Source organism: Microcaecilia unicolor, chromosome 4, assembly GCF_901765095.1.
Source record: "Microcaecilia unicolor chromosome 4, aMicUni1.1, whole genome shotgun sequence".
NCBI lineage: Eukaryota > Metazoa > Chordata > Amphibia > Gymnophiona > Siphonopidae > Microcaecilia > Microcaecilia unicolor.
In genome coordinates, this window is record NC_044034.1 from 59,712,203 (window position 1) to 59,738,418 (window position 26,216).

At 44.0% G+C, this 26,216-nt stretch overlaps 1 protein-coding gene across 1 annotated transcript in view; it reads left to right on the forward strand.

The window, feature by feature from the left end:
- The window catches only part of DDX10 (DEAD-box helicase 10), a 457,862-nt gene that overhangs the window by 254,257 nt on the left and 177,389 nt on the right, over positions 1–26,216 (forward strand). Inside the window, exon 15 of the mRNA XM_030200276.1 lies at positions 16,595–16,756. Coding sequence (XP_030056136.1) covers positions 16,595–16,756 — 162 coding nt within the window. The remainder of the gene's footprint in view (positions 1–16,594; positions 16,757–26,216) is intronic.

Consider the following 26,216-nt stretch of genomic DNA (forward strand, 5'->3'; position numbering starts at 1 on the left):
AGCTGCTGGAAAAAGGGCCCTGCAGTACTGGCAGGGACTGTTTTTCCCATGTGCCAAGGCCCTTTTTACCACAGTGGGTAAAATGCCCAAAAACAAAAATGCATCAATATATCCAGTTGGCTCCAAGTGCAGTCACTTATGTATCCCCACAAATCTTCCACCTTTCAATTATTTCTCTATCCTATTGGTGACCTCAGCGCTGCTCATTGCTAATACCTGAGAGAAGCAATGTATCAGGCACCCACCTCTTCATTGGCTCACTCGATTACCTTATCTCTAAGTATTTTTGCACTTAAACGTAGTACTTTTATACATTTTTTTTTAAACTCATGTTTATTAACATAAAGCACAGTAACAGGACACAAGCAATGTATAAAGCGTTACAATGCGGATCTAACCAGTCCTTTCTCATGCAAGTACCAATTTTTCAACCTTTTCCCCCCTCCCTCCCCCTCCCATTTCCACACCACCCTCCCCCCCCCCATCCTCAGGAATTCAAGATTCTACTGCGGGCTACTGAAGTCAATGTGTCCCAAAAAGGTGCCCAGGCTGTACAGAAAAGGTCTCCCTTAATCCTTGCCAAATCCGCAATACCACTGCGTTCAAGTGAGCACATGTAAATCATGAGTGAACGCCATTGAGCTAAAGTGGGGGTGTCTGTGGTCATCCAAAGTTGTAAAATTGCTTTTTTCCCCATCAGTAAAGTTCTGTGTAAAAAGGTACGCAAGCCTGGCTTAGGTTGTCCCTGTATAGAGTAGTCCCCGAATAGTTGATTGGGAGTATGTCGCCATCTCACTCTCCACATGGATGAAACGTGTAACGCCAAGGCCTTCCAGAATTGTTGAATAACAGGGCAGGACCAGAACATGTGACTCAAATGGGCATTTTCTTTTCCACACTTACGGCAGCAGTCAGAGTCACACAAAGTGGCCCGGTGTGCTCTCCTGGGTGAGATGTGCAGGCGAAAAAGAAACTTGTACTGTATTTCCCACCAGCTTACATTTGCAGTCAATTTGTAGGTACCAGTCAAAATGGACTTGATGGCCTCCGGGGATATTTGTGAAGACAGTTCCAATGTCCACTGCTGTGCCACCCGTTCAAAATCAGAAGAGTGCAGATGGTCTCTCAAGTGCGCATGAAAATACTTCAAGGGGATCCTGAGTTGCGCATCAAGTCCAAGCATCGAGTTAAAACATTCATACATCTCCATAGATAAGTCTTTCTTAGTTAAGGAATGCACATAGTGTTGGAGCTGCAGATATGCAAATGGATCTTTCCTGTGCAGATGAAACTCTCTGTTTATTTCTGGGAGCAATTTAATTTCACCCTGATCTGTTACCACCTGACTCAAAAAGGAAATTCCCTTGGCCTCCCATTCGCGAAATGTTCTAGAGGTGTCTCCCACTGGGAACTCTGGATTGCCCCGTAGTGATAGCAAAGGAGAGACCGATTTGTTTAAGCCAAAAAACTTGCATAGCCATCTCCAAGCCTGGCGTAACGGACAAAGAACAGGGCCCGCCATTCCCAAACCCGGAGATGGTCTCTTACCCTGATGTAGCAATTAGAAAAATGTAAGGACCCTAGCTAGCTAGTTTCCGCTGTTGTGAGGGAGAAGTGGTTAGTGGACCGAAACCAATCCGATATATGGCGCATGCTACTTGCCACGGAGAACAAGCGAAGGTCCAGCAAACCCAGACCCCCCTTGACTCTTGGGAGAATGGCTCTATTTATAGTCATGCGCGCCCGTTTCCCTTGCCACAAAAATAGATTTAATTTTGCCTTCAACCATTTTTCATCCCCAGCAGTCAGGAACATGGGTAGAGTTTGGAAAGCATATATCCAAACGGGAAATAAAACCATGTTGTAAAGTGCTACTCTACCCATCAATGAAATTGGGAGGGCTTGCCAGCACTGGAGGGACCGGGCTACCCGCCCCTTCAGGTGTACCATATTTCGTGAATATAATGAGTGCAAATCAATAGGGATTTTCACTCCCAGGTAAGTCACCTCTTCCTGAGCCCACTGTAAGGGAAAGGGACCCTCCCAATTCAACTGAATCTCTGCTTTGGATGGAAGTGCTGTAGATTTCTGTAAGTTCAAACTAAGCCCTGAGTACAATCCAAATTCATCAATGGCGGCCAGTACCCTGGGGAGGGACTGTTGGGGATGAGTCAAAGTTAAGAGAATATCATCCGCAAAAGATAAGACTTTTACCCGTTGGCCCGGGAGGGATACCCCACAGATATCCGGGTCTTTCTCCAAAGTGCGCAATAGTGGCTCTACGTATAATAAAAATAATAAAGGAGAGAGGGGGCATCCTTGTCTAGTACCAGCTCTGATCCGCAGTGAGGGGGACTTTATCTCATTAATTAGGAGTCTGGCTACGGGCTCTCTGTACAACACTTTAATTGCTTCTAAAAACCAGCCTCCTATTCCCACGTATGATAGTACTTGGAACAAATATTCCCACCGCACTCTATCGAACGCCTTCTCGGCGTCTAGACTAACCAGCAGCAGATCAGCATCCTTGGCATGACAGTGTGCAATTGCCAATAGAACTTTGCGGACATTAAGCACTGAGTTCCTATCTCTCATAAATCCCACTTGGTGCTCCCCGATCAGGGTATTCATACAGGGGGCTAGCCGATCTGCTAAGACCCGGGCTAGGATTTTAAGGTCCACATTAATAAGGGAAATAGGCCTGTACGATTCCACTCTATCACTTGGTTTGCCCGGTTTTGGGATCAGGGTGATTAAAGCCTCGTTGCTCCCCAAAGGCAGTCCCCCTCGTTCTATCACTTCTTCAAAATATTCAATGAAGGGGCCTATAAACTGTGGGGGCAGAGCTTTATAGTATTCAGCTGAGAACCCATCTGGGCCTGGAGCAGAACCCAGTGGGAGAGACTTCAGCACTCTCTGAATTTCCTGTGCCTGCAGCGGATTCGCGAGCACTCTCTGGGCTGGAGGGGGGAGGCGGGGAAGCCCCGCATCCACCAGATAATCCTCCACCGCCATATCTGTAAATTCTCCCTTTCCTGAATATAATTTAGAAAAATAGGCATGGAACACTTGAGCAATCCCCTCTGTAGACTGAATCCTGGCCCCCTCGGGAGTCAATATTGAAGCAACCAATTTTCTCTGACTACGTGCTCTCACCATTTGCGCTAACAGTTTTCCGGGTTTATTCCCATATTTACGGTAATTGAATCCCCTTACGGTTAGTCTCCTTTGAGTTTGTTCGTGAATTAAGGAATTAAGGGCAACTCTAGTGGAGGACAATAAATCACTCGCCTCCGGGGAGGGGTTCTGCAAGTACTGCGCTTTTGCTAAACGTAAGGTACGTTCTAGCCGAATTATTCCCGCAGCCAGTCTCTTTAGCACTCGTATATGCGATGATGGCCCCCCGCAAAACTGCTTTTGAGGCTTCCCACAGAATTACTGGGGAATCGCAGGAATCCTGATTGTTTATGAGATACTGTTCCCACTGAGCTTTTATGTATTCATTAAATTTTTTGTCTTTATGTAAATAAGCAGGATATCTCCAAAAGTAACTCTGTTCCCCCGGGGCATTAAACTGCAACTCTGTCCAGATCAAGGAATGATCGGTAATTTCCATAGGGCCTATCTCAGCTTGAGTAATTTGAGAGAACAAGGAGTGCTGCACCAGTATATAATCTAACCTCGACCACGAATGGTGGACTAGACTGGTGTGTGAAATCTATTGTTGAAAGATGAAGCAGTCTCCACGGATCTACCAAATCTAGAGACTGACACAGAGCTGATAACCCCCTCTCTCCCCGTCTCTCATTGCGCAGAGTTCCTGCGGATCTATCCACCTCTGGGTCCAGTACTTGGTTGAAATCTCCCGCCCACACCCAGGGGGCGTCAGAATACCGCAGACCCAGAGAAATTAAAGATTGAAAGAAAAGGGGGGAATATGAATTTGGTCCGTACACCTCACACAAATACAAGTGCTGTCCATACAAGGTCAATCGGACTAAGACCACTCTACCCTCCCGATCCCTGTATATCAGCTTAGGCTGGCACAGGATACCCTTCCCAATCAATATCGCTACACCACTTCTTTAGCCCCAGAAGATGAGTAAAAACACTCTCCCACCCATTGTTGTTTTAGTTTCTCATGTTCTTGGTCGCTCAACTTCGTCTCCTGGAGGCACGCAATAGAGACCTTATGCCGCTTCAGCTGGGCTAATATCTTGGTCCGTTTAATCGGGGAAGAAATCCCCGATACATTCCAAGACATCAGTCGCACTGGGACCTTATGGGATCAAGTTAAAACAGTGAAGTTTGTTGACGTTTCACCACTGTGGGAACCCCAGGAGGCCCAGCCCCTCCCCCCGGGGGATTTTATACTCCAATGATTATAAATGCTGACTCCGGCCCGCCCCTCTATTCTACCTTGGGAACATCCTGAAGAGAAACCCACCCTTCCCTCCCTCCCTCTTTCCCTACTCCCCTCCCCCCCTTCCCTTTTGCCCATCCAAAAAGCATATTCTCCTGTCTAGCAACTGGATAGAGGTCACTTCCATGCTAGAGGCCCCCCCGTCCCTCCCCACCAACAGTCACAATATCTCAGTCCTTATAGTGTCACCGTTCTCACATTTTACCAATACCTTCTCTTTATGCCCGTTACACACATGGATTAAATTTCAGGTCTCTGTCGCAGCAGCCATCCCACTATCTGATGTGGTGTCTAGGTGCTGGACGAAATTATGTGCTTCTTCCGCGTTATTAAATGCTTTCCAGCCATTACCTTGCTTGATTTTCAACACCGCGGGGTAAAGAAGCATGAATTTGATTTTCTGTCCATACAGCCTCTGACAAATGGGATTAAATTGCTTTCTTCGTTCCTGCAATGCAGTAGAGTAATCTTGAAATATACGGATCAGCTTTCCATCATACTTAGTTGAGTCCCGCTTCTGCCGGTATCCACGGAGAATTTCCTCCTTGTGTAGATAGTTATGAATTTTAATGAGGACTACTCGCTGGGCCTGGCGGCCATCTTGAAGGCGCCCCACACGATGAGCCCGTTCAAGGCACAGTGGGCCCATACTATCCGAGAGCGCGAACTCTCTCTTCAGCCACTGTTCTAACTCCGTGGCCAAGAATCTGTCCCCAACCGATTCTGGGAGCCCTACGATTCGGAGATTTGCTCGGCGCGATCTGTTCTCTAGATCGTCGATTTTCGCCAGCAGTTGTTCAATCGTGCCATTTTGTTTCTTCATCTGTGCCGCAGTAGAAATGCACGTGTCCTCTAACTCCGAGACACTGCGCTCGAGTTCTCCTGTACGATTTGTAGTGTCCGTTAAAGAAGATGTCAGAGTAGCGATCTGGAACGCCAGCTGTTCAAATTTCGGTGCCAGTGCTAGCCCTACCGCTTCCGTAAGTTGTTTTAATTGCTTCGGGGTAAAAGTAGGGCTGTCGCACTTTGCGTGTTCTTCGTCGCCACTCAGCGCTTTTGATTTTTCTTTTTCCTTTTTTGCGCTTCTAGCGGGCAAGCTTTTAAGTTGCGGTTCCACAAATTTATCCATTAGATGTTCTTAGTGATCCGCTATCAATTCCAGGACTGGAGTCCAAGGTTTTAATCAGTTAATTGGTGTAGATTGACGGAGGAACCTCAGAGAGCACAGAAACGCGTCTTGAGCCCTCTAGCGCATCACGTGACCTCCGTACTTTTATACATTTAATTGCAATATCCAAATACTCATATTTTTTTGATATATCTGACTTGGGGGTTAGAAGCATCCAACACACATGTTTCGCCCACCAACGGGCTGTCTCAAGAACAATCCCCAACAAAAGAAAAAGTTATCATTTAAGGGTCCTACACAAGCATACTACCTTCATTTACCCATGTTATGACCCCTTACAATTCTTACAGCTCTGCAGTTGCTTTCTGGGACAACCCCTTGCAGAGATGACGATGGCGTTCATCTACCCATATTTAAACAGTTTATCAATCATGACATCATGCTCCCTCCCCCTGGCTCCTATGGGCTGATCCCCATCCTCTATTTACATAAGCACCTACACCAGCCATAGATCTGGGCTTTGTAACTTATAGAATACTGTAAGTTATGTGCATGAGTTTGAGCTTTACTTATGCTCCTTCCAAGCTCCACCCACATGTACATCCCCATGCGATTACACACTATATAAGTTACAAGGATATTTGAAGAATAGTGCTTTGCAGAACTTTGGCAGTTGCAGGCATATGTGCACATACATGTATAAATTAGGGCTGCACATTTAATGCATCAATAATGTGAGTAACATATTAAATGTGTAATGTGCATTAAGAATTTTAATGCATGTTAATGACAGGTCTCTCAACCTCATCCAGCATTTCTCCGTTTCCCTCCCAACCGTACCTGCTGCTTCTCTCACCTACTGCAGTGCTGAAGGCATGCTGCTTCTCTCACCTGCCCAAAACCTCTCTGTAGTGTCCCGCCTAGAAACAGGAAGTTCTGTCAGAGGAGGCAGGATGCTATAGCGAAGCTTCAGGCAGGTGAGAGAAGTAGCATGCCTTCAGTGCTGCTGCATCCAAGGCAAACTTGGAGGGCTGAGAGGGACACTTAGGAGCATGAGAGTGAGAGAATGCGGACGGGGGAGGGGTGGCAGGGTGCTGCGGCGGTATGGAGACAGGTAAGTAGAGGTGCTGGGAGAGAGAGATGTGGGCTGGGGGAGGAGGGTATGGTCAGGAGTGCAGGAAGAGGTGCCTTGAGAAAGGGAGAGCAAGAGTTGTGGATCGTGGTGGGGGGGGGGGGGAGGATAACGAAGTGCAGGAATTGGTAACGGGAGAGAGAGATGCGGAGGAAGGTTGTTAGAAAGGGATTGATGCTGGTAAAAGGGGATTAAAAAACAAACAAGGGGGATGGTGACTGTGGATTACAGTGGTGGGGATGACAAAGAAAAATGGTGACCCATGGAGAGGAGGGGAGAGGGTGCCCATGGAGAGGAGGGGAAGAGAAGAGGGATGGGAGGTGATGGTGCCCAAAGAGAGAAGGGGAAGAGGAAAGAAGAGAGACAGGAGGAGATGGTGCCCATGGAGAAGAGATGAAGGGGAGAGAAGGGAGAAGAATGGTGCCTATGGTAGTGAGGGAAAGGGAAGAGAGAATGGAGGAGATGGTGTCTAAGGAAGGGAGGGGAAGGGAAGAGAGACGGGAAGAGATGGTGCCCATGGAAAGAAAGGGAAGAGGAGAGAAGAGAGACTAGAGGAGATGGTGCCCATGGAGAGATGGGGAATGGGAAAGAAGAGAGACTAGAGGAGATGGTGCTCATGGAGAGAAGGGGAGACTAGAGGAGATGGTACCCATGAGTGGAAGAGGAGAAAAGGGAAGAGATGGTGCTTATGGAAGGAAGGGGAAGGGAAGAGAGAAGGGAGAGAGAGAAACTAGGTCAGCATTTCCCAAACTGTGAGCCGCAGCGAACTCACAGGGATGCTGCGGGGCAGATGAGAGGTTCACAGGCAAGCGCTGAGACATCACTTAATGTCAACATATTTAAACACAGTTTATGGAGGTCCAGGAAATGTACATGGCTGGGGCAAGCTATGGATCACATCTCAGCTGTGACTGGTCACGGATCCTGTCTGATTCCTAAAAGGGTGATCCTGATTGGGAAGCAAGGAGTGAGGCTCTTTGTTTCCAAATCAGAATCACCCTTTTAGTTGCCAGACAGGTTCCGGTGACCAATCACAGCTGTGCTGTGATCGGTAGCTTGCCCCAGCCATGTGTTGCAGAAAAACAGTGGTCCTCAGTCAGTGAGAAAGATTTTGTACGTAGCTGGCAGAGAGAAAGAGATAAAGGTAAGCACAGTTAATCCTGACCCTGTAAGAACGACAAGTTAAAAAAATCATGAAACCAAGGGGAGGCTTCTGGATTAGTGACAGGCACCATGTGGGAATCGCTGTCGTTACAGGGACCCGTTCATACAGAGGGAGAATTGTAGGTGGGGTGGTGGAGGGAAGGAGAGATGCTGCAGGAGGAATGAGGGGCATAAGTGTTGAACATGAGTTGGAGGGGGAGGAAGGGGTGAAATCTTGTATATGGGGCTCTAGGGGAGGGTGAGATGCTGCATGGAGAGGGAGAGGGGCCAGAGAGGAGAAATGTTGGACATAGGGGTGGAGGGAAGGGAGAGATGGTGCATGGGGGAGAGAGGGAGAAATACTGGACATGATGTGTAGGGGGAGGGGCAGTGGAGACCTATGTGGTGGTGGGGGGGGGGGTGCCGCAAAAAATTTCTCGAGAACCACTGAACTAGGTACATATGAGAAGGATGAAGAAAGTTGAATGTGAAAGCAGTGCACAAAAATTCAAAGAAGCAGGACAGAACTCCTGTAAGATGCATCAATTCAGAAAGAAATACAATTGAAAGAAAATTTATAAAATAGATCATAGAAATAGGTTTTGGATGGCTTTCTTAAATGCAGAGTAATGAAAAATTTGCTGAATTTTTTAAATGTCTATTCCACCAGTGTGGCGATTGATTAAAAATAAATTTCATTAAACAGGGTTTAATATTTCACACCCCTTGGGCTATGGCATTGTAATAACAGAGGTAATCTGCATCCTGGTACTGAATTCCTAATTGAAAGATGGATTAGGTTTCCTAAATATTCTGGAGCATATCCATGAATTATTAAAAAGATTATAGAACAAAGTTTAAATAATATACGAGACCTAACAGGGAACCACAGGGAAGCAGAACCAGAGATGGGGAACGAGATGATTAAAAAGATAAAATCACCAAACAACAAAGGTAAGATAAATGATTTTAGTTTAGTTTAGTAATTGAAATATTTGAGAATTTACATCTGCTATATTTATATTGCACTGTACAGGAAGAAATGTGAGGGGGGTGCTTTATATGATTAATTGTGTGATTAAAAATTGTAATTGATGTACAGCCCTAGTATAAATGCCATTAATCTATGAATTTATGTGCGTAATGGGTGCATACATTTTAGTGCCTATGCTATAGAACTTAGTAACTCTATCTGCCCTACATAAATTTTTTTTTGATAGAGCAGTTCCTCATATACATGTCAAATTCCTTCTAAAGTGGTATAGAACTACCACCTTTATCAGCTAACTGCCCTGCCAACATTTTTCCCCCAGGCCACATGTCTGTGAAGGTTAACATGCCTTGCACAACTTGGACTGCAAAAAGGCACAACCTTCTACTTTGAGCAGACTAAAGTCCTTACAAAATTCCCCCCCCCCCCCCCCCCCCCCCCCCGCTATTTGGTTCTTCTGACCCCAGTAAACCTGGGGCTGCCATAGCCAAGCACATCTGTCTAATTGAATAGCAGCTTGTATCTCTTTCACTGCTCATGTACTGGTATATCAAAGCTCATAATATCGGAGCCATGGTGACGGCAGTGACCATATGAAGATGGAATATGTCTGTAAGGTTGTAGCATGAGTTTCACTCAACACATTCACATCTCATTACTGTTAGGAGAGGAATGTGCAATGGAATAACCTACTGCATCTTTTTCAGGTTTAGAATCCTATGCTGTTCCCCCTTAGGGACCATTTTTATTTCCAGGTTGCCTGTCTTTAAATCTAAAAAAAAACCCAAAAAACGAAAAGTCAAACAAAAAACACGAGAGACTATTTACCTTTTCTATTTTTTTCCCATTTACCCCTTTTATGTTAATAGCAACCTGTAGAAGGGATTGCCTTGTAAGTCTTCTACCCTGCTTTGTCATTAGGCTAAGCAAAGTAGCTTAACTGTCACAGGTATTCTCTGTGGAAAGCAGGACATTAGTTTTCTCAAAACCCACCTGCTTCCCATAGAGGTTGGCTTCTCCTTTGTTAGCTTGATATAGAATTGAGGTAGCCCATGTATCAAGCTGTTACTGGAAGTCTTGCACATGCATGGTATACCAGTCTAAAAAGCTCTGAGAACTTTGTTTACCCTTTTCTGACACTGGTTTTATCCACCACTCCTCGTCCCCTGTTTTCAGGAGTTCCTCAAACATCTCTTCTAGGCCAGTTCTCTTTAATGTCTTTCTAACTAGCCCTTTGACTCTACTTCTCCAGTCCCGAACTCCTCTATTCTCTAAACACTAACGTAGTCACCTTCTATGCATCAGTCTCAGCAAAATTGGATATAATAGCAGATTGGTTCACCAAAACTTCCCTGCAGTTCAATACCAATAATTGGAAACCATGAGCTTCTCGTCTAATCCTTCTTACCTTCTCTATCAAAGATGTCCCTCTACCACTTGAGATGTCTATCAAAATTCTTAGAGTCACTCTTGATAATTTAACCTTTCAGCTACATATCTTTAAAGTTATCTCTGTGCTTTTTTACACACAGATATGATCTCTACAACCCCTGTTAAAACCCTCTTCCCTTCATACTCTCTTGTTTGCTTTTGTAATATCTAAACTAAATTCATTGTGAATGAGCTTCCACGCCACATATCACACGTTTGGAGTACTTTTTTTGCATCTCCAATACCTTCGGTGATTACATAATGCATTAGTTCCTATATGCACGGTTTTTTTAAAGACTCCTAAGATAGGCATGTTATATACTGAAACACGGTGCCATGTCGAGTCTAGAGCATTGATTTTACATGTATTGTGAAATGCCGATAAAGTACTGATATTTTATCACTTATTGGTTTTACTTACATTGGATTTTATGTAGTTATTCTAGTTATATATACCAGAGCAATACATTTTTTATTTTATTAATCCTGAGGTTTGTCTAGCCTTCCTAAGTTCCCACTTCCTTTGGATATTGTACCCCCTTGCCAGTCAGGTTTTCAGGATATCCACAATAAATATGCATGAAAGAGATTTGCATACAATAGAGGCAGTGTATGCAAATCAATCTGATGCATATTCATTGTGGATATCCTGAAAACATGACTGGCAAGGGGGTACTCCAGGACAGGCTTGGGAAACACTGTTTTACACTATGCAGCACAGGCACTCACAGTTTCTCCATATGTATTTATATCTGCACAGCTATTGATGTATATTTGTTGGAAGAAATCAATGCTTCCTTGGAAGGTGAAAGTCCAGAATGAGAAAATACATTTTATTGAATTCATAATGAGATTCTTTGTGAGAAGAAATCAATACTTCCTTGGAAGTTGAAAGTCCAGAATGAGAGAAATACGTTTTATTCAGTTCATATACTGTGCCATAATTGTTCTGGAGCTGCTTTTTAATAACTTGCTTCCTGTTATGTTTGTTGTTTTCACTTTTCAAATCTCCAGCTTTGTAATGGAAATATGAGAGCCTTTTTCTTTCCATATGCATCGCTGATCACTCCAGTTTATATTAAAACGCTACTACTCTGACTGTAGCTTGATTTAAAGTTTACTTGCTTTTTACTGTATAAAAGGAAAAAGTGAAGTGCATGTGGTATTGTGTTTATGAATACAATAAGTAGTGAAAAAATTATTTTGCCTTTTTCCTTCCTAGGAGGAAAGAAGGCCAGAGCTTTTGTGTTTTTACCCTTACCTGTTACACCTGTTCATTGAGTATTCTGTATTCTCTGCATATAATCGCCACAGTTCTCCTGTGCCTAAAAGCACAGCTACCCTCTTTCATTGTTACCATGCCAACCTCTGAAATGGGATGCTAATACCATACAAAAGGTTATTCAGCTTAGACCCCTATCTCTTCACCCTAATTAGAAACAGAGAGCATCATATCTACAATGCTGCTAGCTACTGTCAGGTCGATATTCAAAAGCATGTATATGGTCTATGGCGGCGTCAGCTGCAAAAGTGCTTGTAAAAAAAAACATTTGCAGCAGTTCTACCGTGTTGAACATTCCTATCAGTAGTGCATAACAGTTACAAACAGCATCCCCCTCTGTTACACATGTATACTATGCTTTGTCCACTATATTACTATTATTATTATTATTACTATATTACTATAGAAACATGGTACCATGTCGAGTCAACTGAAATAAACAGAATTCCATTTTTGAGTCCTGAGTCTGTTTTTTGAAGTGTATAAAGTACACAAGTAAATGCGTAGTTTATAAAATACAAATGCGCACAAATTGTGATTCAGCCTTCATGCTACCTAAACCCCCTCCCCCCTGAATACACCTACTCTCGTTGCTTACAAGAACTCACCTAATTGCATTATGCCTACTTTTAAGCACATGATGATTTAGTGAAAGCTCTTTTAGTCACATAAAGCAGCTTGAAAAAAAATGGTTAATAAACTTACCTGCACTGTGCCTGACCTTCAGGTTGCCCTTCTCATACAAAGAAATTTCAAGACGATCACTTCACCGTGAAACTGCTGAGTTAGAGCTCATCATAAAAAGCTTGAATCATCGCTCAAAGCCTTAATGGGGACAATGGCTTCATTGCCCACTATAGTTCTGAGTGGACTTAACCAGGGCTAGGCATCTGCTTAGGGTAGCAGAATTTGGAGGGCAATGGCATGGCACCAGCTCTGAAAAGATCTTTAAACCTCTTCTCTTTCCTTTGCCCGGCCTTCAACCACCTCCTCTTGAGCCTGGCTTAAATCTATGAATGTACTGCCCATTCTCAGTCTTTGCCGTGTGTCTCTCCTCAACCAAAAGGTAACTGAGTTTATATAGGTATTCAGACGGGAACAGGATGGCCAGGAAGCAGGAACCATAGGTGAATAGTAATGACCAGCATTCCTGGTGAGACACACTGACACCCACTGGTAGGAAACCAGAAGTTCATCTCAGTAAAACTGTCCCAGGAGTCTAGCTCCTTGCAGGCTGACTGTGAAGAGGGTTTGTCAGAGGTTTGTCCTTACTGTATTGGATGAGGTTCTGCAACTTTTCTTGCTGACAATACTTCAGAGGCCTGGCAAGACTTAGTAACACTTGAAATCTGGGAGGGAAAAGGAGAAAGAAAATGATCAATATCTTGAGTGGGCTTGAAAGGAATTGTGCTATGGATTATCTTTTGGACAGAGGTAGGCAAAGATGTTGAGTTGGTGTTTGAAGGTATTAGAGCAGATTTAACAAGTTTTGTGTTGTTCAAAAGATATTGCAGGAAAGTTTGTACTAGTGAAAATCCATGGCAATTTGATATTGACTCAGTAGTATGTCTAAAACACATATATTCACAAATGTCAATGTAATCTGTGAAGCCATAGGCTTCCCCCTCTTAATTTTAAGAAAGCTTGAATTGGGCACAAATCGAATTAATACATTACAGTTGCATGCATTCTTCTACTCTCAGCTTATTGGGAGGTAATTCAGTTATGCTTCTAGATTTCAAAATACTACCTAAGCACAATTCTGTAAATACTCATATATCTTGCATACAGTGTATTTGACATGGGCATACACATAGAGCATGAGTAGGGCTCATACGTAAGTGTGTGCAACTTGTAGAATACTATAAGTGACGTGTATCTTTGGCATTTAGGCTTAAGCACTTACATCAGCTCTATGACTGGCATAAGTATTTGTACCTAAATTATAGGTGTGTATTTCACCTATTACCCTAGTCCTATATAATAAAACCCACCTCCAGCGTTCTGAAGCTGACTGCGTGGCTCATGGCTGAGGCATTCGTGTGCTCTGCTGGGCTACTGAACGTCACATACTTCCGGGAACGTCAGCCGCAGCACTGACCAACCACATGAGGCCCCGCCCTCACCGCAAGTCACGCCCCCCCAGGTCGCCACCAACAGGCATGCAGGCTCGGATCTTCTCTCTCTGTTAGCTCTGGTCCCGCCCTCATTTCCTCTTTCCGCAGTGAGGGCGGGACCAGAGCTAACACAGAGAGAAGAACCGAGGCTGCACGCCTTTTAACGATGATTTCTAAAACTTTGAGCGAGTGCGACTGGAACTGGGAGGAAGGGCGGGACGACGACACTAGAACTAAAAGGGAGGGAGGGGGACCCTGAAACTTGGGGCAGGGGACAGAGGATAATCGCTGGGTGGCTGGAGGGGGGGCAGGGGACAAAGGACAATTGTTGGATGGCGTGAGGAGGGCAGCGGACAGACGAGAATAGCTGGGTGGCTGGAGGGGAGGCAGGGGGAGACAGGAGAATCGCTGGGTGGCTGGGGGGGGGCAGGGGAGACGACAGTCGCTGGGTGGCTGCAGGGGGGGCAGGGGAGACGACAATCGCTGGGTGGCTGCAGGGGGGGCAGGGGACAGAGGAGAATCGCTGGGTGCCTGGAGGGGGGCAGGGGACAGAGGACAATCACACACACTCTCTCACACACACACACTCGCACGGTGCTGCCAACCACGCAGTGGGGGGAGGGGCAGGGGGTCCTGAGACCAGAGGGGAGGGGAAGGCAGAGGGGGGAGGGGGTCCTGAGACCTGACAGGGGGAGAGGGGATCCTGAGACCAGAGGGGAGGGGGAGGGGGTCCCCACACCACAGATGGAGGGGGGAGGTATCTCTGTCACACACACAATCTCTATCTCACAGTCAGTGTCTTTCTCACTCTCAAACAGTCTCTCACACTAGGTCTCACACTGTATCACATTCACTCTCTGTGTCACTGAGTCACTCTCTCGGTCTCACAGACAGTATGTGTATCGCACACATACTCTCACACTCTCTCTGTCTCACACACACACTCTCTCTTACACTTACTGTGTCTCACATACGCACTTGCATACACTCTCATTCTGACACACACACTCTCTCTCACAGACACACTCGCACCCAGACTCACTCTCTCTGTCACACACACAGACACTCGCACACTCTCTCTTTCTCTCACATTCACTCTCACACACACTCTCTGAAACATACACACTCCAAGGAAAACCTTGCTAGCGCCCATTTTATTTGTCTCAGAAACGAGCCTTATTTACTAGTATTCTATAAAGCAGACGTTCTTAACCCAGTCCATGGGACATACCCAGCCAGTCCATTTTTCAGAATATTTACAATACCTATGCATAAAATGAATTTGCAGGTACTGCCTTCATTGTATGCAAGTTTATCTTGTGCATATTCATTGTGGGTACACCGAAAACATAACTGGTTGGTTGTGTCCTGAGGACTGGGTTGAGAACTGCAGCTATTAAGGAAGTATGCATCTACTTTCCCTTATAGAATATGGCACCCTGTTATTAAACTGCCCTCATCATGCAAACAGTGCTGAAATCAGCCCAAATATAGAACCAAATAGAAAAAGAAAATAGAGCCAAAAAGAAGGTGGAAAGAAAATCGAGAATAGATGTTGGGTTTACTTAAGTTGGGTATTCTGTAGTCTCATCCAAGCTCAAGACAGTTGCTTAAAAATGGGCCAGATAAGTTAAATGTCAGTCAGGGTCAGTTCCACTATTAGTGGTGAATATATGGGTGTAAAGTAGAATTGTTCCATAGATTTTAGATCAACCAAACGAGAACCTAGGTATTTCCTACAACAACAGTATTCTGTAACTTGATGTTTTATGTCTATCAACACCAGACGTCATTGTAGATGATAGCATTCTAAAGTCATTAGGCCCATCCATTCTGCCAGTTATTCTGCTAGTATGTATGCTTAGCAGTATGGACAGAATATTACTGTCCTTAGTACATAATTTATTTGGCTGCTAAATTGTTTAGCTATACCACCTGGTTATTGCAACTCTCAAGTGGAGAGATATTTGTAGTTTTTGTTAGAAGATCACTGCCAAATTATTTTGTTTTCATGGCCATACTTCATGGAATTAATTACCAAGTCACGTTCAATTGACTGAAACATTGATGGGTTTTAGGTGCCTTATGAAAAATTGGTTATTTTGTTTTATATTGATTACGCATGTATATCTGAACTTGCCTATGCCTGTATTTCAGGGGAACCTGGTTAGGACAGGTTTACCTTTTGGGATGAATATGGTTATTTTAGAGGTGGGTCAGGGTTACAAGCTTTTCAGTTTATGTAGTAAACATGTTGATTTTATTATTTTTGCCATTACTGTGTAACATTTAATCTATTCTAATTTAATCTGGTATTTGTTAACCGCCAAATCCTTTGCAGGTTCAAAGCAGTGTACAGAAATAAAATTGAACAACAAATGTCAGCAATACAAACATAGTCCAATTACATCAATTACACAAATTGTTTAAACCATCATTTCAGAAGTTGACTCTTTCAGCAAAACAGTTAAACATGTCTAAACAGATTGGACAATTAAATATTCATTAAACAGAAATGTTTAAAGATTTTTACAGAATAAAACATAGAATTTCTCAGTTCTTAAATTCTGCGGCAGAGAATTCCAATAAAAAGCAGCTAAACAAGAATAAGATCGGTCATAATTTCTTTGTACCGAAGGGTAAAGAAGAATATTATTAAATTTAAATGTTAAGTTGAGAAAAAGAACGAAAAAGCAAATCATGTAAATAAATAACTGTTAAACCATGCAATTATTTAAGTACTAAACAAGAAACCTTATTAATGATTTGTAAGACACCTTGATGGTACTCGCAAAGGCAGCATAGATATAGAGTTAAATTAAAAATAGTGTAAGACAACACATGCTTAGTTTAGTTTATTAAACTTGCTATGCCACTGTTAAGTAATACCGGCACAGTGGTTTACGTTAAAAATAATAACTTTATATTGTCTTTTGTATTTTCTAGTTGATTCAGCAGTGGCCACCAGTTCAAAATTCTGCTGTGAAGGAAATTCAAGATGACGATGATTCAAATGGCATCAACTTGGATAAAGCAAAGGAAAGGCTACACGAGGAAGACAAATTTGACAAGGAAGAATATAGGAAAAAAATTAAAGAGAAGCATAGGGTGAGTACTCTGATATTATTAAATGCTTCATCATGAAAAAGGCTGATGTGCAGCTGAAATTTACTTCAACTAAAATCAGCACATATCTCTAAACACTTGACATGAATGTCACCTGTAACATTTCTTTGCAGACCTTTATAGTGAGCTTGATGTATTACACTGTTTTATGCAGTTTTGTTGTATGAATTGTTATGACGCTGTCAGAGGATAAAACAGATGAGAAGAAATACCATTTGAAACTTTGTGTTACTTATGCACACTATCATAAGATTAAGGCTTCTGTTCTTAGTGCTTACACATTGTAAGTTTAGATATTTATTTTCCAATTAATTTGGTATTTGAGGATACAAAATGTTCTTTGTCTGTATTTTTGTTGGCTCAGTGCAGGGCTGTGTTCCTGGCAGAAGCTGCTTCCCCATCTTGGTGAGGATGGGGGTTGCCTCGATCTGTCATTTGTGAGCTGGCAGACAAAGAGCTTGCCTTCTAGGAGAGCATAAAGCTGACTCTTTATTCAGATCATGTGCGCAGGAATCAATAGCCCAGATAGGACACTGTTGATGGTCTCTGAGGATGGTCTTATTGGATCCCCCTGTGTTTACACAGCATCAGTGCATTCTCGCATGGGCAAGTAGGCCTGTAAACAGTGTTACCTCGTGACCCTCCTCATCCACCAGATTTGTGTTTAAGGCCCACCAAACTCTCTATTACACTGCTATGGAGTTTCCACCTGGCCAACAGTTCTGCTGACAGTTCTTCTCCCAGATACTCCATGTTTAGGCATGGTAGAGACAAGTCTGCTATGGTAGAAGAAGGAGAGGTTAGCCATCAACTCTCCTCTGCTTCAGTCTCTCTCGGCAGAGAACTGGACGGCTCTTGACTATCAGTGGGGTGGATAACAGGTTCTAAGGGAGGTGGTTCGTGGGGCAGTTGTCCATTAATGGATAGCACTACCCAAGTCTCTTCTGTCATGCCTGTTGTAGCTGCCTGATCTGCTTCCTCCCCCTGTTGCAGAAAGAGACAAAAATGCATATTAGTCAATGTGGATTAGTAATCCAACCACAATTTGTGATATTTTCCCAATTTTAAAGTGCATTGGCCTTTGAAGGGCCAAGATAGTGTCAGGGTGGCAGTTGGCATGTGAGCTCTATCTTGGCCTATAAAGGGGGGAGGGGGTTCTATTTTGAACCAGTTTCTCCACAGGGTGATCACTCTGAGGAAGCAGAAAGCAAAGATTGATTTATCTGCTAGGGTTATCCTTTTCCCCATTACTTGTTCAGCAAACACTCTCTGGGTTTGTGGTTCTCATAAAGCTGTGCTTGGGACATGGGGCTTGGTGAACAAAGACCTGTGTATAACAATTTGAAAACATTGTTTAGTTCTAAGCAATATGAGAAGCCTGTCAGACTGTGATATACTCCTGCCAGGTTTCAAGGAGTTGCTGAGAAATCAGTCCTTGTTAGCAGGCTTTGTTTGGCAATTTTGGCTGTATATTTCAGATAACCATTGCAACCAGTTGGCCCCCCTGGCTGAGATAAGTGTGATTTGTAAATATAGTCATCTAGAAGAGCTATGATAGTCACTGTAAGAAAACACCAGGTAAATGGGTGTGTTAGGCAGTGGTGCATTGAGGGAAGATGTCAAGAGGGGGCCATTGCCTACTGAGTTCCACCCTCAGAGTGGTGCTGGTGGAGGTGCTAGAAGGTAAAAAAAAACAAACAAAAGCACAGGGCTTTAGTGAGGGGTGGTACAAATATAAATATTAGCCCTCAGGGACCAGAGACCCATGATACACCACTAGTGTTAGGCCTAAGATGTCTTGGGGAAGTTGGAAGCACATCTTTAGACTCAGAACATGGCATGCTAGCTCGATTGAACAAGTTATTGAGGTAAAGTAAACACCAAGGAAGATAGTTTAAAGAGATCTGAGGAGAAGCTAGTTAATGTTGAACATAACTTGGGAATTTAAGATGCTCTAAGGGTCAATTATAAGCTGAAGGCATGTGACGATCAAATCTAATCTAATACACTTCTCCCCCAATAGGGTCCAGTGCAGTTTACAACATACAATCAATCATATACAATGTAAAAATACATTAAAGAGAAAAGAATTAGCAGACCAGTCATCTTTACAGAAACAAAAATCACAAAGCTAGAAAAGATGGACTTAGCTATTTTAGAATACCAGACCCCCTTTGGGGTTGTAGACTGTAATATAAGCATGTTTTGTAATCGTAAGGAAAATGTACCCATAGGGGAACTAACTAGGTCATTTAAGCCTTTCTTTTGTGAACTTTCCTATTCTCTATATGTTATCACCAAGTGAGATGGTGAAGAAATACTTTGAAGAGTTCCTTGCAAATCTCCAAATACTCTTTCTCCACTCTTTCTTGGGTGCTGAAGTTGGGCAAGGGGACTCTCAATTGGGGCATCATACAGTTTAGCGGTTCGCTGTCTGACTTTTTCAGTGCTTCTCTAAAGTAGAGAGCGGTCCCAAAGGACAGGAGAAGTACAGATGAGGCCTTCTCTAAAAAAACAGAAGCGAGGAGGAGATTGGGATCTACAGGCTGGTTAATCTGAGCTCTTTGGTGAGTAAATTAATGGAAATGCTTCTAAAGTTGAGGTGTCTGTAATCAATGGATTGCAAAACCCAAGGCAGCATGATTTTTCTAAAGCTAGTAGAGGGAAACACCCACGAGAGGTGAAGGAACAACAATCCCTAGGACTGTAATGAAGCGATCAACCAAAGAATAAGGCAGGGATGGCACTTCCAAAAGACCAAGAGGAGGTCTCGAGAGATATCATCAGTGATGTTTATTGAGAATACACCGAAAAGACTCAACACAGTTACCATGTTTCTGCACCTACGTGCCTGCTTCAGGAGTCTGGCCAGTCAGGTGTTTTAGGTTCTTAATAAATCTTGGTATGACTAAACAAATCACAAACTTCTGTAATAAAGGAGAATTCTGTGTAGCAGGGAAAACATCCAGTGGTGTTGAATACTGAAAGTGCACCACATGGGAAACCAATAAAATATACTGTGTAAATGGCGCCACAATACCAGACTCTTGAGGCAGGTGCATAGGTGGCAAAGCATGGCCGCTGTGTTTAGTCTTTTTGATGTATTCTCAATAAACATCAATAACTAGTATCTCCTGAGTCTTCCTTGTGGTCTTTTGGAAGTGCCATCCCTGCCCTACTCTTTGATTGCTTTTCAAAAGCTAGGTCTTCTCAGACAAATCTGATTTATTTCTTTGACTGGGTGACCGGACAGTGTACTTAGAGTTTAGCAAAACTTTTGACACAGCAACTTATAAATGAACTGAGTGCCCTCGGTATGGGCCCTAAAGTGACTGGGTTAGAAACTGGTTGAGTGGAAGGCAACAAAGGGTAGTAATAAATGGAGCCCACTCTGAGGAAAGGGAAGTTACAAGTGGTTGTTGCAAGGTTTGGTTCTTGTGTCTGTTCTTTTTAAAGTTTTTGTAAATAATATTGTGGAAGGGCTGTCTGGTAACGTTTGCCTCTCTATGGATGATACCAAAATGGAATGGATAACATGAGGACAGATGTGGCAAAACTTGAAGAGTGGTCCAGAATTTGGCAGCTAAGATTTAAGCTAAAACCTGAGGGAGTGGTACTGTATAGGGTGTGAAGCATTTCTGTGCACAAAAGAAGAGTGGGACTTGAGGATGATTATATCTGATGATCTTGATGACCAAACAGGTAAAAAAGGTGATGGCAAAAGCCAGAAGGATGTGTGGCTGCATAGGGAGAGGAATAGCCAGCAGGAAAAAGCAAGTGATAGTGCCTTATATAAGTCTCTGGTGAGACTTCATTTAGAGTACTGTGGAGGGCGGCCATTAAAATGGTCAGTGGTCTGCATCATAAAGACTTAAGTACTAAACATGTATATTTTGAAAGAAAGTCGGAAGGGGGAAATACATAGACATTTAAATACTTCCATGGCATAAATGAAGAGGAGTCGAGTCTCTTTCAACTGAAAGGAAGCTCTGTAACAAGGGATCAGAAGAAAGGGGATAGACTCGGGAGTAATATAAGGACATGCTTCTTTACAGACGTGGTGGTGGATTTGTGGAACAGCATCCTGGTGGAGGTGAAGACAATATCTGAATTGAAGGAAACTTGGGCCAAGCATATAGGATCTCTCCAGAGTGAGGAAGGGATAGTAGAAGATATGGTTGGGTAGATATGATAGGCCATTTGGTCTTTATCTTAAATCACATAAACAGAGAAAAATGATGGAAGTGTTGTTTTTTGTTTTTTTTTTTAATTCAGCGTTCCCAGTCAGTGATTCTGTGAGGGATACTTTGATCATTACTTTTGCTCTAGAGCTAGAGTGAAACTGGATTTTGAGACTATATTTCTATTAAATATCATTTGGGTTTGAGTTATGTTTCTATATTTTGAGTTTTTCCAGGTTTAACTCTGGGAAGAGTCAATAGGTACTCAAGAAAAATGGTTTTAGGACAAGGTGTGCATATCACATTGAAGAGTTCTAGTTCTTTAAGCACAAGTACAAATTCTCATGCATACTTAACCTCACACCTCAAAAATTGCATAAGCTAGACTGGAGCATTTCTTCATTGTGCTGAAGTCCGTGCCAACAAACTGGTAATTTTGAACATATGTGATGGTTCTGCCCTGGAAGAAGGTATTAACAGCTATCTTAGCTATTTCAAGGATCCCAGTTCCAAATACTATTCTAGTAGCAGTTTTGGGACTGGAAATTCTTGGAGTAAATACTAAAGACACTCAGTTTAGTTCAGTTCCTACTGTTAACAGCTAGATCCACAGTTGCTTGGCTTTGGAAGAGACTCTATTCCTTCACAGGGGGAATAGATGAGAAAGTTATGGGAAATTTTCATAATGGGAAAATTGACGGACATTATGCAAAAAGTAAGATCTTTTTTGGAAAACATGGACTCTATTTTGTACTTTTATGGGCGTCCAAAATGGATACTGTGATTGATTATGAGGGAAAATGATTCCCCAGAGAATCAATGGAAGAATGAGTAATGATGGTAAAGTGATATATGGGAAAGGAGACCGAGGATGGACTTTGGGGTTTTGGAATTTGACAGGTAAAAATAGTATTGTTAATTAGATTTATCATGCCACATAATGATAGAACTTGGAGACACTGGCTAGCTCTTTTTGTTTTAAGGATGCTACCTTACGAATGATAAGAAAATAATTATCTCTTCATAATTGTTGTATGCAATATGACATGATGTCAAATGTTATGTTGAAATAAAATATTTACAGTAGAAATAATTACTACAGATGTAACCCAGTCACTCAGATACAACCCAAGATACACAGAAATTTAGATATTTGCATTCACTTGGGATCTCAAAAGGGATATGTAAACAGAAATTAAGATGTTCTTTAACTATCTTTTCAAATAATACACTAGGATTCATTCTGTTATTTGGTCAAGCTGCTGCTCCTACATCCTAGAAGGCAAAGGGAGTTCTTTGGGTGATGAGTCTGCACCCAGGCTTGTTTTATAAGGTAAATAGTAAAAAAGGCCCGTTTCTGTCAGAAATGAAATGGGCGCTAGCAAAGTTTTCCTCGGAGTGTATGTTTGAGAGAGAGTGTGGGTGAGAGATGGAGAGTGTGATAGACAGACAGTGTGTCAGAGAAGAGTGTATGTGAGAGACAGAGAGTGAGTGAGTGTGTGCCCCCTTCCCCCTCCCTTTATGGTTTGAGGCCCCCCTTCCACCCCCACCTCTCTGGTCTCAGGACCCCCCTCACCCCTCCCTCCCTCCAGCCACCCGTGTCCAGCGACCTTCCTCCCCCCTGCAGCCACCCATGTCCAGTGAATCTCCTCCCCCCCTGCCCCCTTGCAGCCACCCATGTCCAGCGACCCTCCTCTCCCCTGCCCCCCTCCAGCCACCCAGGCTGATGTCACTCACAGCTGATTCCCAGGCAGGGGGAGGAGTAGGGAAACACACGGAGCAAGTGGCAGGGAGCGGCGCATCAAACAACAACCCTCCTCTCCCCTGCCCCCCCTCCAGCCACCCATGTCCTGCGACCCTCCTCTCTCCCTGCCTCCCCTCCAGCCACCCATGTCCAGTGACCCTCCTCTCTCCCTGCCCCCCTCCAGCCACCCAGGCTGACGTCACTCACAGCTGATTCCCAGGCAGGGGAAGGAGTAGGGAAACACACGGAGCAAGTGGCAGGGAGCGGCGCATCAAACAACGACCCTCCTCTCCCCTGCCCCCCCCCCTCCAGCCACCCATGTCCTGCGACCCTCCTCTCCCCCTGGCCCCCCCTGCAGCCACCCATGTCCAGCGACCCTACTCTCTCCCTGCCTCCCCTCCAGCCACCCATGTCCAGTGACCCTCCTCTCTCCTGCCCCCTCTCCAGCCACCCATGTCCTGCAAGCCTCCTCTCTCCCTGCCCCTCCTCCAGCCACCCATGTCCAATGACCCTACACTTTCCCTGCCCCCCTTACAGCCACCCATGTCCAATGACCCTGATCTCTCACCTGCCCCTCCTTCATCCACCCAGGTTGTGTAACCAGTTCTTTGGGGCAGGCAGGAAAGATCCCTGGTCCTGCCTGCCCGCTGCTGGCGCTGACGCTCCCCCGCTGCCGGATCGCTGTTCAAAATGGCCACCGAGACTTCCAATGGTGGACTCGCGAGACTTTTGCTGAAGTCTTGGAGGACGCCCTTGTAAGTATCGGTGACCATTTTGAACAGCGATCCGGCAGCGGGGGAGCGTCAGTGCCAGGACCTGGGATATTTCCTGCCTGCCCCGAAGAATTGGTTACACAACCTGGGTTGATGAAGGAGGGGCAAGTGAGAGAGTAGGGTCGTTGGACATGGGTGGCTGGAGGGGGTGGCAGGGGGAGAGTAGGGTCGCTGGACATGGGTGGTTGCAGGTGGGGCAGGGGGAGTGGAGGGTCGCAAGACATAGGTGGATGCAGGGGGGGCAGGGGAGAGGAGGGTCATTTGATGTGCCGATCCCTGCCACTTGCTCCGCGTTTCCCTACTCCTCCCCCTGCCTGGGAATCAGCTGTGAGTGATGTCAGCCTGGCTACGGAGCCTAGCTCAGCAACTCCGAAGTAGCCATGGACACAGGCAGACACATTAGAATGTTGGTAGTGAGAATTATTATATAGGATAATGATGATGACCCAAAGGTACCATTGTTTTGTCTCATTTCTTATGCTTTTTAGTAGCATGTTCTTGTCCGTTACAGTTAGCATTCATGTCTGCTATACCTCTTCTCTGAAATATTGACCATAACCTTATATGTGTTTTTGCAGAGGTTGCACTATGCAGATTTTTTTTCATTAGTCTCAAATTAATTGCTGATCATTTTTCTTTCTTTCTTTTTTTTTAATAGCTGGTCAGCATTTTCAGTTACTGTTGCTCCAGCATCAAAACAGTAGCTAGCAGAACTGCCATTTTATAGGTGTCTTCAGTCTGTATGTGTATCTGGAGTAGTAAGTCTAGGTATTAATCACCGTTCATAATATAGCACAGCCTGTCTCTCTCTTTTTTTTTTTTTCCTGATAATCTGCCTTAAAAGGAGTTCTGTTGTCTTTCAGTGCTCATTTTTATTGCTAATTTAAAATTTCTCTGTTTCTACCTGGTTTCTGTTAGTCTTGTCTAGACTATCATTCACTAACTTTGAATGAAGTCTAGAAGCTTAGTGCAGGAGTAGTTCAGTTAAGACTGCAGTATTTTTTTCACGGAGAGATTGGTGGATGCTTGGAATGCTCTCTCGCGGGAGGTGGTGGAGAGGAAAACGGTAACGGAATTCAAACATGCGTGGGATAAACATAAAGGAATCCTGTTCCGAGGGAATGGATCCTCAGAAGCTTAGCCGAGATTGGGTGGTGGGAGGCGGGGATAGTGCTAGGCAAACTTATATGGTCTGTGCCAGAGCCGGTGGTTGGGAGGCAAGGATAGTGCTGGGCAGACTTATACGGTCTGTGCCCTGAAAATGACAGATACAAATCAAGGTAAGGTATACACAAAAAGTAGCACATATGAATTTATCTTGTTGGGCAGACTAGATGGGCCATGCAGGTCTTTTTCTGCCGTCATCTACTATGTTATTATGTAATATTGAACTATATAGCACAGTCATCACTGGACCCTATTTTTTTTTCTTGCCATGAGATCATTAATGCTGTTTCCATTTATCAGTACTGAATCCACTGTGACCTCCCTTCAAGAGGGCTCCTCCATTATTGGCTGAGGACTTCTGTATCCTAGCTCAGTGGTTTTCAGCTGAGTCAGGTTTTCAGAATTTTTGCAATGAATATGCATGAGATTTAGATTTGCATGCAAGGCCTTCTTGATATATAAATCTGTGGCAAAACAGTGGGTTTTTAAGCCTGTAAAACTGCCTTAATTCTTGAAGTGTATTTGTAACACTAGGGGGCGCTGTGCTTATGACAACACAAAAGCCACCAGACACAATATGCGGTATATCGCTTTTATTGGTGATACATATGTGAACACATACACCAAGATACTTACAGCACCCGCAATTCAGTCAGCATCTGGGAAGACCACCAGGGAAGCACTAGCTCTTCCTCAGAGATTGCAGGGACCATCACTGAACCAGGCGTCCCTTACGTTCAGGCAAGCTTCTAAAGCAAGTCCGGTGCTCTCGCCTCTTTTATAGTGTGAAACAGAGGTGCCTTTCCCAGACTTGCACAAGCTGGCATCCCTTAAACAACCAGCCTGTTTCCCATAACAGAGAATAACTCCCCCCGACTTGCACAGGTTGAAGGTGCCTTTCCTAGAGGTAAAGGTGCCTTTCCCAGATGTGCTGGCATCCCTTAAACAACCACCATAACAGAGAATAACTCCCCCAGACCTGCACAGGTTGAAGGTGCCTTTCCCAGAGGTGCTGGCATCCCTTAAACAACCACCATAACAGAGAATAACTCCCCCAGACCTGCACAGGTTGAAGGTGCCTTTCCCAGAGGTGCTGGCATCCCTTAAACAACCACCATAACAGAGAATAACTCCCCCAGACCTGCACAGGTTGAAGGTGCCTTTCCCAAAGGTGCTGGCATCCCTTAAACAACCACCATAACAGAGAATAACTCCCCCAGACCTGCACAGGTTGAAGGTGCCTTTCCCAAAGGTGCTGGCATCCCTTAAACAACTAGCCTGTTTCCCATAACAGAGAATATCAACACATAATTACAGCCAAAACATTCCACTCATTCCATCCCCAGCTGACCTTCAATCCCATGTATTACATTCCACCCCTTGATATTCTCTGCTTATGAGGAGACAGAAGTATACATAGTATTATGGACCACCGTAGGTCGTTTCCAAATTTTTCAAGTCAAAATACAATTCCAAATCACTAGCAGGATGCTAACTAATAGTACTACAAGTAAAGGATGAGTGATCCATTTTAGGAAAGCATCTGCACTAGGAGAATGTCTCAATAATGGATCCCA